At 50.4% G+C, this 14640-nt stretch overlaps 1 protein-coding gene across 6 annotated transcripts in view; it reads right to left on the reverse strand.

The window, feature by feature from the left end:
• GRB10 (growth factor receptor bound protein 10) overlaps nt 1-14640 on the reverse strand; it is a 171978-nt gene that overhangs the window by 75449 nt on the left and 81889 nt on the right. For 5 of the 6 annotated variants that reach the window (XM_059397196.1, XM_059397198.1, XM_059397195.1 and 2 more), the window contains one exon: nt 2099-2167. The exons of the other annotated variant lie outside the window; for it this stretch is intronic. In XM_059397196.1, coding sequence (XP_059253179.1) covers nt 2099-2167 — 69 coding nt within the window. The remainder of the gene's footprint in view (nt 1-2098; nt 2168-14640) is intronic. 6 annotated transcript variants of the gene reach the window in all.

A 14640-nucleotide genomic window follows, 5' to 3' on the forward strand; every position in this document is an offset into this window, starting at 1 on the left:
CCGTCTCCCGGCCTGCTCCGCAGACCCATGTGAGCACCTGCTACTGCGCACCGTCTCCCGGCCTGCTCCGCAGACCCATGTGAGCACCTGCTACTGCGCACCGTCTCCCGGCCTGCTCCGCAGACCCATGTGAGCACCTGCTACTGCGCACCGTCTCCCGGCCTGCTCCGCAGACCCATGTGAGCACCTGCTACTGCACACCGTCTCCCGGCCTGCTCCCATCTTCATACAGAAGGGACGCTCCTAAGCATACTGGGGCCCAGCACCCTTGCTTAGATGCGAAAACCCCAGATGGCGACAGATTATTAAGAGCAAGAAAAAAAAGAAAAACATCGATGGCCCTGGTGAGGTTGGACAGAACAGAAAACAGAGATCTTGGTCTCCTTCATGATGCGGTACAGGGCTCCTAAGAGCCTATGACTTCCTAAGCCGTAACAGCAATGGGAGCATTTTTTGTTCTAATATTGGGTCTTTCGTGGCTCCTGAAATAGCTCCCGAGCCTTCACAAAGGCAAGAGGATCATCTTTTGTGATAGAACATTCTCTTATTCATTACAAGCCCCTTTCCTTCTTCTTTTTTTTTTTTTAAGATTTTATTTATTTGACAGAGAAAGAGAGAGTGAGCACAAGCAGGGGGAGTGGGGGAGGGAGAGGGAGAAGCAGACTTCCTGCTGAGCCCGGAGCCTGAGGCAGGACTCGATCCCAGGACCCTGGGATCATGACCTGAGCCGAAGGCAGCCGCTAACTGGGCCATCCAGGTGTCCCTTGAAGCCCCTTTCAACCACACCTGAGTTGATATCAATCAGGTGCTTTAGGGGAAGCCATCAGATAACCACAGGATGGGCGCTGTTTGCCAAGGGGACGGGGCGGGGGGGGGGGGTGTTTGGGAGGATCAGCCCCACTCCCTAACCTCAGGGAACAAGAGACAGGGGCTGGACATCAAGTTCATCAGATTTAAGCCATCATGCCTACGGGGTTAAGCACCCACATAGAAAATGCAAACCTACAAGGTTTGCAGAGCCTCTAGGTAGGCAGACACAGAGAGGTGCTGGGAAGGTGGTGTGCCCCCCACAGAAGTCCTGAACACCTTCCCATGCCTTGCTCAATGCCTCTTTGCCACCTGACTGTCCCCAAGCTGCATCATTTATAACAAACCAGTACTGTAACTAGTTCCACAGGCTGCTCTAGTCAATGACTGAACCAAGCAGGTCCCGTCAGGATGGAAACACACGCCATAGGGCACATCCGCGGGATGTCAGAGAATGCCTGATGGGGGAAGAAAGCCCTCGCATCTGGGGTATGGATGTGTGGAGTCAGCACAGAGAAGACAAGAACTTTCTTTACACACAGCGCTAGGGCTGAGAAGTCCCCAACACCCACCTAAAGGCCAATGTTCTTTTTGTTTTTTTGGTTTTTTTTTTTTTGAGATTTTATTTATTTGACAGATAGACATCACAAGTATGCAAAGCAGCAGGCAGAGAGAGAGGAGGAAGCAGGCTCCCTGCTGAGCAGAGAGCCTGATGCAGGGCTTGAACCCCAGACCCTGAGATCATGACCTGAGCCAAAGGCAGAGGCCCAACCCACTCAGCCAACCAGGTGGCCCAAGGCCCATGTTCTGATATGTTTCTACCTGTATAGGAATGAGAGGTCCAACCTGCAACGGCGTTTTCAACCTAAACCATGCTCCCTTGACAAGTTATGTCGGATGACCTCTGAACCATTCAAACCTCGTGCAGACAGAACTCAACATTCTACTGACATACCTTTTGCACACCAATTAATCTTCTACTTGCACAGATTCCTGCCACAAGTATTTAATCTTTAATTGGCACCGCTGGGCTTAAGTAAGCAGCAGAAGGAAATCAGGTGTTACCCTGGAGAGAAAGTGGGCCTCTGCTGTATTCATGATAGTTAGAAATATTCAGGAAACCTAACAGCAGAGATTGCCTGACCACGGCTCCAAATACAAGGGCAACCTTAAATTCCTGTCATCTAAAAAAATAAAACACATCCAACAAAGCTTTATCTCAGTGGTTACTACAGGCAGGTAGGATTTGAAACAAGAAATAGACAAGAGAAGAGAAACTTCACTTTCCTACCTTTGTGGGAGATGGGGATCTCCTCTCCACCCACCTCCTCCAGACAATGGCAAGTGACGTGGTCAGTGTCTGTGAATTGAGAATATGCATATCACACAAGCTGGCTGTGTGTGTGTGTGTGTGCTGCATTACAACCATACATGCACATCTGAAAAGGAGCCCTGCCTATGCTTTTTGTGGCCTCTGGGCTCTGGTCATCACTGGGCCAATCTACACAGACTCCCCACACCACGCCCAAAGCACGTTCCCTTAATGCACCCACGTTAGCCACGGATGGAGAAGGATCAGTAACTCAGGATGGAGTGGCTGACATCCTAAGTCCCTCACGGACAAGTCCCACAATCCCAAAACCCTGACACCAGGAAGTAGTCTGTGACTGAAAGTCTCCCACACTTATTAGCCCCCGGCTGTGTGCACACACTGCTGCCCAGGAGGGACTCGAAAGACTGGCTGGTGGCTACCATATTCAAGTTCACAGGCTCCTTCGAACCTTGAGGGCAAACACTGTTAATACGTTATGCCCTCGCAGCCCATGGCAGCTCACCCCGCTTCCTGTCCTTCCCAGTACACCCGCTGCAGCTTCGAGCCCAGGAATCACTGAGCACTGGTCTTCCTGCTCCCATGCTGGGTGCAATGGAGCACGATCCTGGGTCCCCACAAGCACTGTGGGGTCGGGGACGATCCTGAACAATCTACAGATGCGGCAGCCTGCGTCGCAGAGCTCGAGCGCGTACGCACAACTTCTCCTTGCCATCCCACAGAAAGCTGAAGACCTCCAGAGGGCTTCAGGAATTAAGAGCCGCCCATTTCACACCTCACGGCTAGGCAAAGCGAGGCCCAAAGAAGTGGCAATTCAGTGTGTCACATGGTGACCCAGCGGCCTCGCCGGGGGCCTGACTTCTAAGCTTGTGTCCACATGCAGATTAGTGGTTGTCACCACTAATGCCCCAATTACCAAGGGCTTATCACGTGCCCCTCCATGTCACATCGCTGACAATGTTAATCTGCAAAGTAATGACAGGTACCACAACCCTTACATTTAACATTTAGCAGTGAGACACTCTGACGGTCGGTGAGGTCAAGGTCCCACAGCTGCTGGCAGAAACGCCCCAGTGAGAACCACTGACACTCTTTCCTTCAGGAGGGTCAAAGTGCTTGCTCTCATGCCCTCGGCCATGCCACCCTGCCATGATGGTCACGTGTCTGGCAGTCCTCCAGCCCGGGCCACCCCCCATGGCGCCAGCGTGCCTGCTCCCATGCAGCTTCCTCCACAACTGGGGCCAAGGAGACAGTGTGGACAGCAATCCTGGTGACCAGCACAGGGGTGGGCTGCTGGGGGATGAGGTAGAATGGGGCTCAAGGCCACCAGTGGGGATAGGGGTCTAGCTATGGAGAGGAGTCAAGGGTATCTTCCAGAAGAGAAATATTCCATCTGAGAAATGGGTGCCAGGACTGAGTCAGGAGGCAAAACAAGAACTGGGACATCTCCAGGCCATGGAGGCTAGGAGGCAGAGGAGGGGTGACACAGGGACCCCTGGGGCTGACTTCCTGGGGGACTCATCTGGTAACCCCAGGAAGACCGGCTTGGGAAGGTCCAGGACCAGGCTGCTCATTTCCTAAGTTGCACTAAATGTGGACCCCACTTTCTAATAAGCGTTAGGTTTTGGTACAAATATGTACACTTCTCCACCAATCCTATGGATTATGGGACAAGGAGGTGTCCCAACCCACCAGTATTCATGTGTGCATTTTAGGATGGCTTGTGCAAAGCTGAACCATAAGTGGACAGAACCTACAGAAACACAGAGAGCCCAAGATGCCTTCCAGCTGTGCCAAGAGCTCTTCCCAAATCTCCCCAGAGCAGCTCCCAGCCAGGGCTAGAACGGGCCCAGGATGCTGCCCGCAGGGGCTTTCAGGGAGGGAGGCTGGGCCCTGTGTCCCCGTCCTGACAGATTCCCCCTTCTCACCACTGGGGCCGTGGAATACCCGAAACACTGCAATCCTCAGGGGGAAGGGTAAGCCACAAAGTCTGGGGCAGATCCCCCAACCGAAGGCAGATATCCCCGTGGCCAGGCAACATTCACCTCTACCACCAAAGCAAACAAGCAAAAAAAGTTAAGATAATGATTAATCGCTATCAGCGGACTTTGATTTCAGTGAGATTCACGAGTTGAATCCATGCTTTAGAGAAGTGTCAAAGCATTCCATTCCTCTCTCCGCCCCCCAACTCTGGCAACACCACCTGTGAAAAGGGGAAGCCACTCGTTTCGCTCAGTGACTCTGTTCGCTGAAACTCAAGAGCCGGAATCCCATGTTCGGGGAGGACCGCCCAGCCAGAGTGCGAACTTGCCTTCTATCTTGGCCTGTGTCCTGCCTCACGGGTGCACGCAGCACCCAGACAGCGCTGCAGGCCTGTTAGGACTGAGGTGTTCTGAGCGTGGGAACACACAGCACAGGAGAAGAGTTCCCCACTCCACAGAAGTTACATCCCACCCTGCAAGGACCAAGGACCTCAGCGACACATTATGGAAAAAAGCAGAGACTTAGGAGTGCAATTTGTACTATTAGAAGACAACTGGGTGGGTGGGGGGGGGGGACAGAACCAGGGCCACAAAATATCACTCAAAAAAGAATTAATTGTGTCTTTTTCTTTCAGTTTACCGTGTTTCTTCTCCAGACCTCTAGTCTGGACCCCTCATTCTTCCATTACATCATGAAGCAGGCAGATACTGGGCGCACGTAACTATGTAAACAGCGGGTCATTCTGGAAGGTTCTCACTTGCCACCAATCCTAAAAATATTTGTCTAAAAACACTGGACTTGAAGAGGAAGAAATCCAGTCCAAAAGTCCACCCATCACCAGCACTGCCCTCTCAAAAAAGGCAAATTTTTAAAGGTAAATTAGACACTGGGGAGTCCTTATTACATCGTTCAACATGAATGCTCGGTTTCCATGAATTTAACTCCGTAAGCGTAAAATTCACTCATTTCACAAACATTTACTGGGCACCAACTACATACCTGCCATCATTCCAGGCACTGGAAACGCAGATGTTAACAAAACAGGGTGCTCATCACCTGAACGTAACCGTGTCCCTCCAAGCTGCTTTGAGAAAGGATTCCCCCAGGGAAACAAAGTAGCAAGGGAGGCGAGGACATCTGACTAACTCCACTGGGGACCCTGAACCTGCTCCCAGGCAGTGGCTAGTAAGGGAAAGACCAGGAGAGGAGACATCGTGGAGCAAGTGCCAGACCTCCAGCTAGCGGGAGGGAATCCTGCCCAGGACTGAGCATCTTGCAAGAGAGGACAGGGACAGGCAAGAAGTGACAGCAGCACGGGGCGCAGTCTGTGCCGTCAGAAGAGAACAGCTGATGGAGGGGCCACAGCAGAAGAGTGTCCCAGAGGCCAGACACGCTCCTCGAATGGTTATGCTTACTCCTGGCAGAAGAGGAGAGGTTTTTTGTTTTCTTTTGTTTAAGGGTTTTATTTACTTATTTGAGAGAGAGACAGAGAGAGAGCATGAGAGAGAAGGTCAGAGGGAGAAACAGACTCCCCGTGGAGCTGGAGCCTGATGTGGGTCTCGATTCTGGGATGACGGGATCATGACCTGAGCTGAAGGCTGTGGCTTAACCAACTGAGCCACCCAGGTGCCCCAGAAGAGGAGAGTTTTAAACCGAGATCTCTGCTTACAGGCAAGACTGTCAACTACAAGGCATTCAGCTCTAAGAAGAACCTGATTTCCAAGGCCTTAGGATGGGGAAAGTCGTTCCAGGGGAACATACCAGGCGACTCCAAGAAATGGCACAGCTCCCAGAACTGAAATGCCCAGGAGAGAGGAGCTGCCTTTCTAGGATGTTGGGGGAAACAGGGTTTCACAGGAAAGACAGGACACTCTGGATGGGGTCCGTGGGGTCTGGGAATCTGGATCCCGTGTCCCTCTTCAACTCGATGAATAAGGAATGGGAGTGACAGGGCAGCTTTGGTTTGTGAAAACAGCTGCTGGAGACCCACCCAGATTCATTCTGCAACTAACTCCTTGGAGCTGGGTCAGGGAAGGAAGGGAGGGCAATCCTAACCAAATGCTTATTATTCCTACGGTAATTATTTTTAATTAAGAGAAATGAAGTGGTCTGTTCTGATGAATGCCGCAGGAGAAGCAGCAATCTCCCAGGCTGGGGCACACAGGAGGGGGAGGCCACGGGTCTGATCTCTACTCTCTCCACTGATGATGCTGGTAAGCATAAGCTCACATTTCCTGAGCTCCTAGAAAGCACCAGGTCCTGGGCCAGGTACCTCACAGCCCAGGCTGTTCCTCACCCTCTTACCAAACCAGTCGAGTAGGTATTTTCCAGATTTCAGCTGAAGATACCGAGGCAGAGCCACTCAGCTCCCTAGACATGGGGGTGCAGAGTCCAATCCAGATCTGTCTGCCTCCGGAGTTGGACATGTTGCCTCCTTCTTACATTTAACTTTCTTTCTTTTTTTTTCCCCCCTCGCTAAACTTGAGTTTCTGGAAGACTAGGACCTTCATGTTCTTTCTCTTTTGCTTCACTGTCTAACGTCACACCTGGCACACAACAGGTGCTCAGTAAGAGTTGAAGACCTAAACAACAGAGTCAGCAGCCTCCATCAATCCAGCTGCTGAGTTTTCTAGAAAGCCAGCCAGGCAGCATTCCAAAACCCTCTGGTGCCCGCCGAGCCTCCGATCCTGTAGTTCCTTGGAAAAAGGCCCGCCAGGCAGGTGACACGATAGCCACTAGGTGGATAAGTGCCGGACTAATTCCAACAAGGGAGGACACGTGTCCAGGCATGGGGACGGTGCAGGAAGCGTTACCCAGCAGGCCAGAGCTGTGCCCGCATGAGCATCCCTGACCCTGTCGCATCTACCGGGTCATCCCTGAGGTCACAGAGAGGACAGAAGAATGAGATTCTGTCCGCATCTGGAAGAATGGCCAACAAACTGCTCCCTTTGGGGCATCCCAACCATGAGAAATCTCTCTCCCTCTGAAAGCACCTCTTCCTCCGGGCCACAGTCTCTCTGGCTCCCCCCACACACACACTGTGGATGCAGCTGCACCTCCTAGGAGAAGACACGGCTTCATAGATCCTAAGTCCGCCTCGCTCCGCATGGCATCGCCCAGAGACACTGAACAGAAGACTGGGGCTTGGTGGGAAGCCAGGCTCCGCACCGGGAAGAGCTCCATTTGCAGATGGAAGTTGGGAAGTAGGGTACACTTCTCCAGCCATGGACGCCCTGCTCGCATCTCCAAGGAGCAGACACTTAGCCCTCGGCAGAGTCTGATTCCGTATCCCACAGGACACACCTTCGTTGTCTGCTATGTCCACTGCCCTGCCCTGGTGCTGGTCAAGGAGGAATTCAGAGAGACCGCGTGGGCGGGGGTGCATGGGGGGAGCCCAGGAACATTCGCTGGGATCGCTCTACAATGCTCACACCACGCCTATGAGCTACGTGCTATCACGCACATGTCACAGATTAGAAAACTGGGGCTCAGAGAGGTGAAAACACAGGCGTCACAGAGCTCCTGGTGGACCCTCAGGACCCTCAGGAATTCCCCGGTGAGCCTTAAAAGCCAACGTTCTTTTTAGTTTGTTTGTTTTTCCCCGAAGATTAAAAATGAAAACGTGATCCCTGGTCTCATCTCAAGGAGCCTAGAAAGAAATGGGACAGACAGACATGCACTCGGCAAACTGTAAGACAGAACAAGGTGTAAGAAGTTTTCAGAGGAAACTTCTGGGTGGCTTAGTCGGTTAAGCGTCTGCCTTTGGCTCAGAACCAAGGATACTCTTTCATCACTGATCTTAATACTGAATTATACCTAAATCACACCCACTGCTTCCAAAAAGGGACTGATACTTCTTCAGATGGATGCAAAGGTCCACGTGTTCTATGGCTAATAAATTAAAACCTTGCTGCTCACTGCTATGTCCCCGAGCCTGCCGTGGCCCAGTCAAGCAACAAATGTGTGTCAAGGGAAGGTAAGAAACAGGAAAGCTGAGGAGCCAGAGGAAGAAAAGCCAACATGCAGAAGAGCACAGGACTTGCGGGGGTAAAGCCCTCTATGAACAGTGAGTACCCCAACAGCAAAGGAAGCATGAAACATTAACGGGCTCCAACGAGCTGCTGGAAGGAAACAGGGAGGTGTGAGTTGTCAGAGCATCAGGGAAGCAAGGAAGAGTGGAGACCCGGGGATCACAGACGACGACGTCCACTGTTTCAGTGCCAAAGGGGAACTGGGAACCGGGAGGTCCTCGGCTCACTTGCTGCTGGGAAACACAGAGCGAGCAGGTGCCTCCGTGGCTTTTTGTTCTGTCTTCCTCACAGAGACAGAAACTCTTCCGAGTACAAAGGATGGTGCTAGCACAAGTCCAGGATAGGGGAGGGGGCTGCAGGGTCCAACCTTTCTGGCTGTTTCTGAGCACAAGGAAAACTCAGCCCCTTCCTCTAAAATCTCATTTTGACGCATTAAAAACCCCGAGGAGTAGGAGGAACCTGAAGGCATGAGCAGACCCTGAAGGACGGAGGGTGAACTCCAGAGGCAGAGTGGCTGGGGGTGAGGGGATTGGGAGCCCACCGGCCAGGGCCAAACTCAACTCTCCTACTCCACAGGGCATGATCTGGGTGACTCTTCTGACCTCTGGGCCTCAGTCTCCTCCCCTGCAAATAGAGGAAAACGAGTGCCCATTGCACAGTGCAGTTGAACTTACTGGTTAGCAGGGGAAGAACCTGTTTTTTAACAGGGAAGTCACCTGAACAGGTAAGAAACAGAGGACAGAGAAACACAGCCCACCTTTCGGAATGTCTACAATATCGTCACTTAAATGGATACTGCAGAAGAAGCATTAAGCGCCATTTGTGGGCAAACGCAATCATTAGATGTGGCCTGAATGCGTTTCTTTTTCCAAAAGGCAGAAAGCTGTCACTCTGTGGGTGAAGGATTATATGTGGTTTTCCTCCCAGCTTTGTGCCATCTCAGCCCTCAGGAAAGGTGTGTAGGCACGGCAGGAGGGTGAAGGCATCAAAATCATGATCAACTTTGGCTTCAATATCCAACCCGAGGCCAATATTCGTTACTGTTCAGGATTCCGCGGAACACGTCAGACAAAGAACTTTTCTTGAGGGGAAAGCATCGTTTCCCTGTGAGGGCAAGGAACTAAGAAAACAAGAGTTACTTTTACATGCGTGCGCGTGTGCACATGTGCGTGCGTAAAGTGGGCGAAATGACGACGTCCTCATGGGTAACAGAGTAAAATACGGACATCCAATGAACCATGACACAAGCCGGGTCCCAAAGCTACAATCGAGCCACAGTCTAGTTAGCTGACCTTCTGACTTCACCCTCCATCACCTCACCTCCAACGCTCCTAACACCACCGTGAGGAGGGAAGGCCTTTGGTCGCCAGGAAGTACCAGAGCCTCCCACTTGGGAGGGTCGGGGTGGGAACTGGGGGCCTTTCCGGAACCCACAAGTACATCTACACCACATGCTTTCAGCAATTCCTTAAATAAGGATCCATAAGATACAAGTAGGAACAAGGCATTAGAGCAGAACCTTCATGGTAAGACATGGTTCCTCTGCTCGAGAAATGCACGATGTCAGAAGAACGGGAAAATATGGTTCCTCAAGGAACACTTACATGGAACAGCCTGTACGATCAGGGGCAGGCCACAAGCTTCCCCTAAATTACCTCCAAAGGTGAAGATGCATGGACGTGGCTTTGATTCCACTTCTACACTGAGTGACCTCTGGGTCACTCCTGGGCAAGTGACCAAACATCTCTGGCTCAGTTTCCCGATCCACGGCTCTAACAACTCCGCGGAAACACAGGAGACACACGGGAGGTCTTAGCACTGGACTCCAAGTTACCATTGTCCTATTAGTATATTTCATGGCAATTTTGTGAGACCGTTATTTGCTACTAAAGATTCTAAACCACGACGTGGTTCCTCAGTCGCCCACACTCCTGGGGCGCTGCCACTGGAAGAAATAAGAGCCAAGGAATATCAGGCCCCGAGCCTGGCCATCCCCTACATCAGTGACATTGGCCAAGGCTCCCTGCAGGGGAGACACAAAACAAAACCACCTTTCCCAATCCACTTCACCTCTATGGGCATTCTTTTCTAATTCTGGTCTCTTCCACTTGGCAGATGATCTAAGCCAAGTGCTGGACTCTGGTGTCTCCACGGGAGCCCTGGGGTCATTGGGTGTATGACTCTGTGCACCGTGGACAATGTCTGCAAAACGTGGGGCTCAATCCCAGGACCCTGGGATCACGACCTGAGCAGAAGGCAGCTGCGTCACCGACTGAGCTGCCCAGGCACCCCTGGTCTTTTCTCATTTTAAACAAGCTGCTTCTGGAGCATATCTTCAAAAGACTGTCAAGAGCAATTCTAGCTATTACAAAACCCCCGTCTTTTAAAGGAAAATGCAATCCTTCCTGCAGGGCGGGGCAGGGAGACGTGTGAAGCGTGTGCAGCTACCGACACACAAAAATAAGCTGCTTACGTCGGAACGAGCTAATAAATGCTCGAGCACTAAATCCTCTCCACCAGAGAGAAAGAACAGGTCAAGGAAAGTCACTGGGAGTCTTTTGTTTTAAACCCCGGGTCCCTTGCAAAGAGCCAGCCACATCGCCATCAGACACGTGGTGCAACCTTCAGGCTTCTCAACAGAGCGCCTGAGGGGGCCTTGCAGATCACAGGAGGCAAATGACAGCACTGGGACCTCCTTCCCATTTGGGCCTGTGGTCCCAGGGCACCTTGTTAGGAGAAACCCAAGCACTGAACCTGGTGTCAGGTGTAAAAGTGGGTGGGGGGGACGGCTCAGAGAGGCAGGGAGGAGGGTCCCCCCCTCCCCAAGCCCACTCAGTCCAGACCTGGGGCTGGAGGCACCACAGGCAGAGAAGAGCAGGGGGAATTTGGACACACCTGACAGAGGGAGCTGTGCCTTCCTATCCCAACCCCAGACCTGGAGCCTCGGCCACGGCCTGGTCCGGCTCGAGCGCCACATTTCCTACCTGCCACAAGTGTCCGGGGTCCAAACGCACACAGCACGCTTTCCTGTGCGTGCCTTTTGCCAGGTTTCCTATTCGATCGTCTCTCTTATTCAGAGGGTTTTAAAAATAAACTGAGGCTACTAACAGTCCACGTGTTAATTGCACTGCAGTGATTTTTTTTTTCCAGGCTGGAGTGGTCCAGTCCATGTTTGAAATGCTGTTCCCTGCACAGATGTCTATCTGTCGTATCCTCAAACATCGTTGTTCCTTTACAGCGGTGCTGAGTCTTACTAGGAAATGCTTTCTTGGCCTGAGGGTATAAAGATTCTCATGACTCATTCTTACAAGACTATGTTTTTTAAAAAAATGCTCTTTTCTACTTGTAGTGATTGAATTGGCCTGAAATCGATGATGAAGGACAGGATGGGGGCACGGATCCACCTCCCCCTCCACCTGGGCCCAAAGGTTTTTCCTGCTCTGCTGGGACTTCCCCGAGCTGAACCGAGTTTCCAAAAATGCACAGTGCTCTTTATGACACATCTACTCTGGTCCTTAGGTCTATGCGTCCTTGAATCACCAACACACTTTCCCAAATGCGATGGGTCCTAAAGAAGCTCTGTTATCACTTGTCCACATTTAAGTTACGAGCTATCTAGGGCACCAGGCTGGCTCAGTCCGTAGAGCATGAAACTCTTGATCTCAGGGTTGTGGGTTCCAGCCTCACACTGGGTGGAGAGAGGTCTTAGAAATAAATCAAGTTCGAAGCCATCTGACAAGTCATACCAAAACTCTGCAAAACATGGCCCCACGTGCGCTAAATTTAAAGACACATTTGATAACATGCAGCATCTTCTCTAGTTAAGGCTTCGGATCCGTGATCACGGGAAAGTGATCACGAATCACGGATGACTGTTTACATCTTGTCTATGTCCTTCAGCAGCAACTTACAAGGTCATCAAGGTTCATGTCCTCCTAGCTCCCTTCTGGTTCTGTGACTGCTGTCAGTGGAATTTCTTTTTACATTCCTCTTCCTGATTATCTCCAATTGTTACATTTGATCTGTCGATATTATATTGTATCTGCCAGCTTAAAGAACTCACTCAGTTTAAAAGTCTGTAAGTCAGTGCTGACTTTCTGTCTGGGTGCTTTGCAAACAGGCACAGATTTCATTGCTCTACTTCGGTGTCTGCATTTCTGTTTCTCTGTTTAACCATTTTTTGCACTGGCTAAGACCTCTAGTGACAGCAGGCACTTGGGTGTGATTCCGTGATTTTCACAGACACGATTAATATTACTCCTGTGTGTACGATGGATGCTATAAGCTTGGGACAGGTTGCAGAGGTTCCCTAAAGTGCTGGCTTAGTCAGGGTTTTGCTCTCATCACTTGTTCTGTATTATAGAAGTTCAGGATTGTATATATTCTTATGGTCACTGGTAAGATACCACTTTTCCCCCTTAAATCTTTGAATGTGTCAAGGTCTTCTCCATCTAACGTTGGTAAAGCATCCTTCCATGATTATAATAAACGCAACCTGGTAATAACATTTGTTTGATGTTTAAGGCAAACGGGTAAATCTGACTAATGTTTTCAGGGTTGTATGATAATGTAAAATATGCCCAGCCTGTATGTGGACTTCTTGTGCTGTCCGTCTCCAGCAGAGCTACAGAGCACTGTAAGACAATTGGAGGGTCTGCTCCCTATCTCTCCAACAACTCATGGAAAGAGAGCAATGATTTGCTCCTTCAAGGTTTTGTGACATTCAATGCAAAACCCAAAACACCCTTGAGGCAACGGTACTGAATACAGACTCCGTTCTGCCGGAGTTAATTCTTTATTAAGATTTTGTATTTTGCCAAGAGTCAAATTATGGTTCATTTTGCTTTCCTCTTTCTTCTTATTTCTTCCAAATTCTGTACCTGAAACTTCTGAGTGCTGTCCACACCACTCACAGAGCTATCCATTCTGTCATGTCACAGAACATTACAGAAGCACTATACAGGCAAACCAGTCTTGGTTTCCTTAGATAATCTCCATGATAGCTTTTATTTCTAATGAGATCAGGGTCTTTTGTTGTTGTTGTTTGTTTTAAGAATTTGTTTGGAGCAATCTTAGGTTTATGACAAAATTCAGAGGAGGGTAAGGGGATGTCCCACAAACCCACTGCCCTCTTACAAGCATGGCCTCACCCATGATCAACTTCACTTACCAGAACGGCTGTTTGTTTGTTTGTTTTTTACCACAGAGGACCCTCTGCTGACACATCATAACCAGCCAAAGTCCACAGCTGACCTCAGGGTCAACACTGTTGGTGTTGAACGTTCCATGGGTTTGGACAAATACATCCATCCTCATGACATCACACACACTACCGCCACTGCTCTAACTCCTCTCAGCTCTGCCTGGCCGTGTTTTCCCACCGCCACCCTGGCAACCACTGGTTTCCCGACTGTCTCCACAGCTTTTCCTTTTCCAGAACGTCACAGACTTGGAATCCTACCGCATGTCGACTGGCCACACCGGCTCCTTCCACACAGGAATACACACCCCAGCTTCCTCCCTGCCTTTCTGTGACTGATAGCTCTTTTCTTCGTAGCGCTGAGTAATACTGCAATGTCTCGACGGACCAACTTGTTCATCCATTCATCTAATGAAGGACATTATGGTGCCTTCCAAGCTTTCCGGCAATTATGAGTAAATCCATGCACACTCCTGTATAGGCTTTTGTGTGGACGTACGTTTTCAACTCTTTCAGGTAAATACCAAGGTGCGCAACTGTTTGGACCGTATGGTAAGAGTAAGCTTAGTTTTCCAAGAAACTGCCAAACCACCCTCCTAAGCCTCTGTGCCATTCTGCATTCCCACGGACGGCGAATGAGTTTCTGTGGCTCCAACATGCTTGTCAGTGTTGGGTGTGCCATTTTGGATTTTTGCTGTTGTTTTTTTGTTTTTAAGATTTTATTTATTTATTGTGTTATGTTTGTCACCATAAAGTACAACATTAGTTTTTGATGCAGTGTTCCCAGATTCATCGTTTACGCACCACACCCAGTGCTCCGTGCAATCTGTGCCCTCCTTAATACCCACCACCAGGCTCACCCATCCCCCCACCCCTCTCCCCTCCAAAACCCTCAGTTTGTTTCTCAGAGTCCACAGTCTCTCATAGTTTTATTTATTTGACAAAGAGAAAGAGAGGACAAGGACGCAGAGTGGAAGGCAGAGGGAGAAGGAGAAGCTGGTTTCACACCGAGCAGGGAGCCCGACATGAGGCTCGATCCCAGGACCCCGGGATCATGACCTGAGCCGACGGCAGACGTTTAACTGAAGGAGCCACCCAGGCACCCTGGTCATTTTGTTTTTATGCTTTTGCAGTCAGTTATCCATTTCCTTCCTATTTTCACATTCACAAGGATGCTCATGGTTTTCTTGTGTTGTTTGAACTCCCCGACGTGTTCTCCACATGGTTTCCCTGTGTGCCCATCTTCCTCCTGAGTGTCTGTGACAGCGGCTTGCGGTTTTGGTAGATTT

The sequence above is a fragment of the Mustela nigripes genome, chromosome 4 (assembly GCF_022355385.1).
Source record: "Mustela nigripes isolate SB6536 chromosome 4, MUSNIG.SB6536, whole genome shotgun sequence".
NCBI lineage: Eukaryota > Metazoa > Chordata > Mammalia > Carnivora > Mustelidae > Mustela > Mustela nigripes.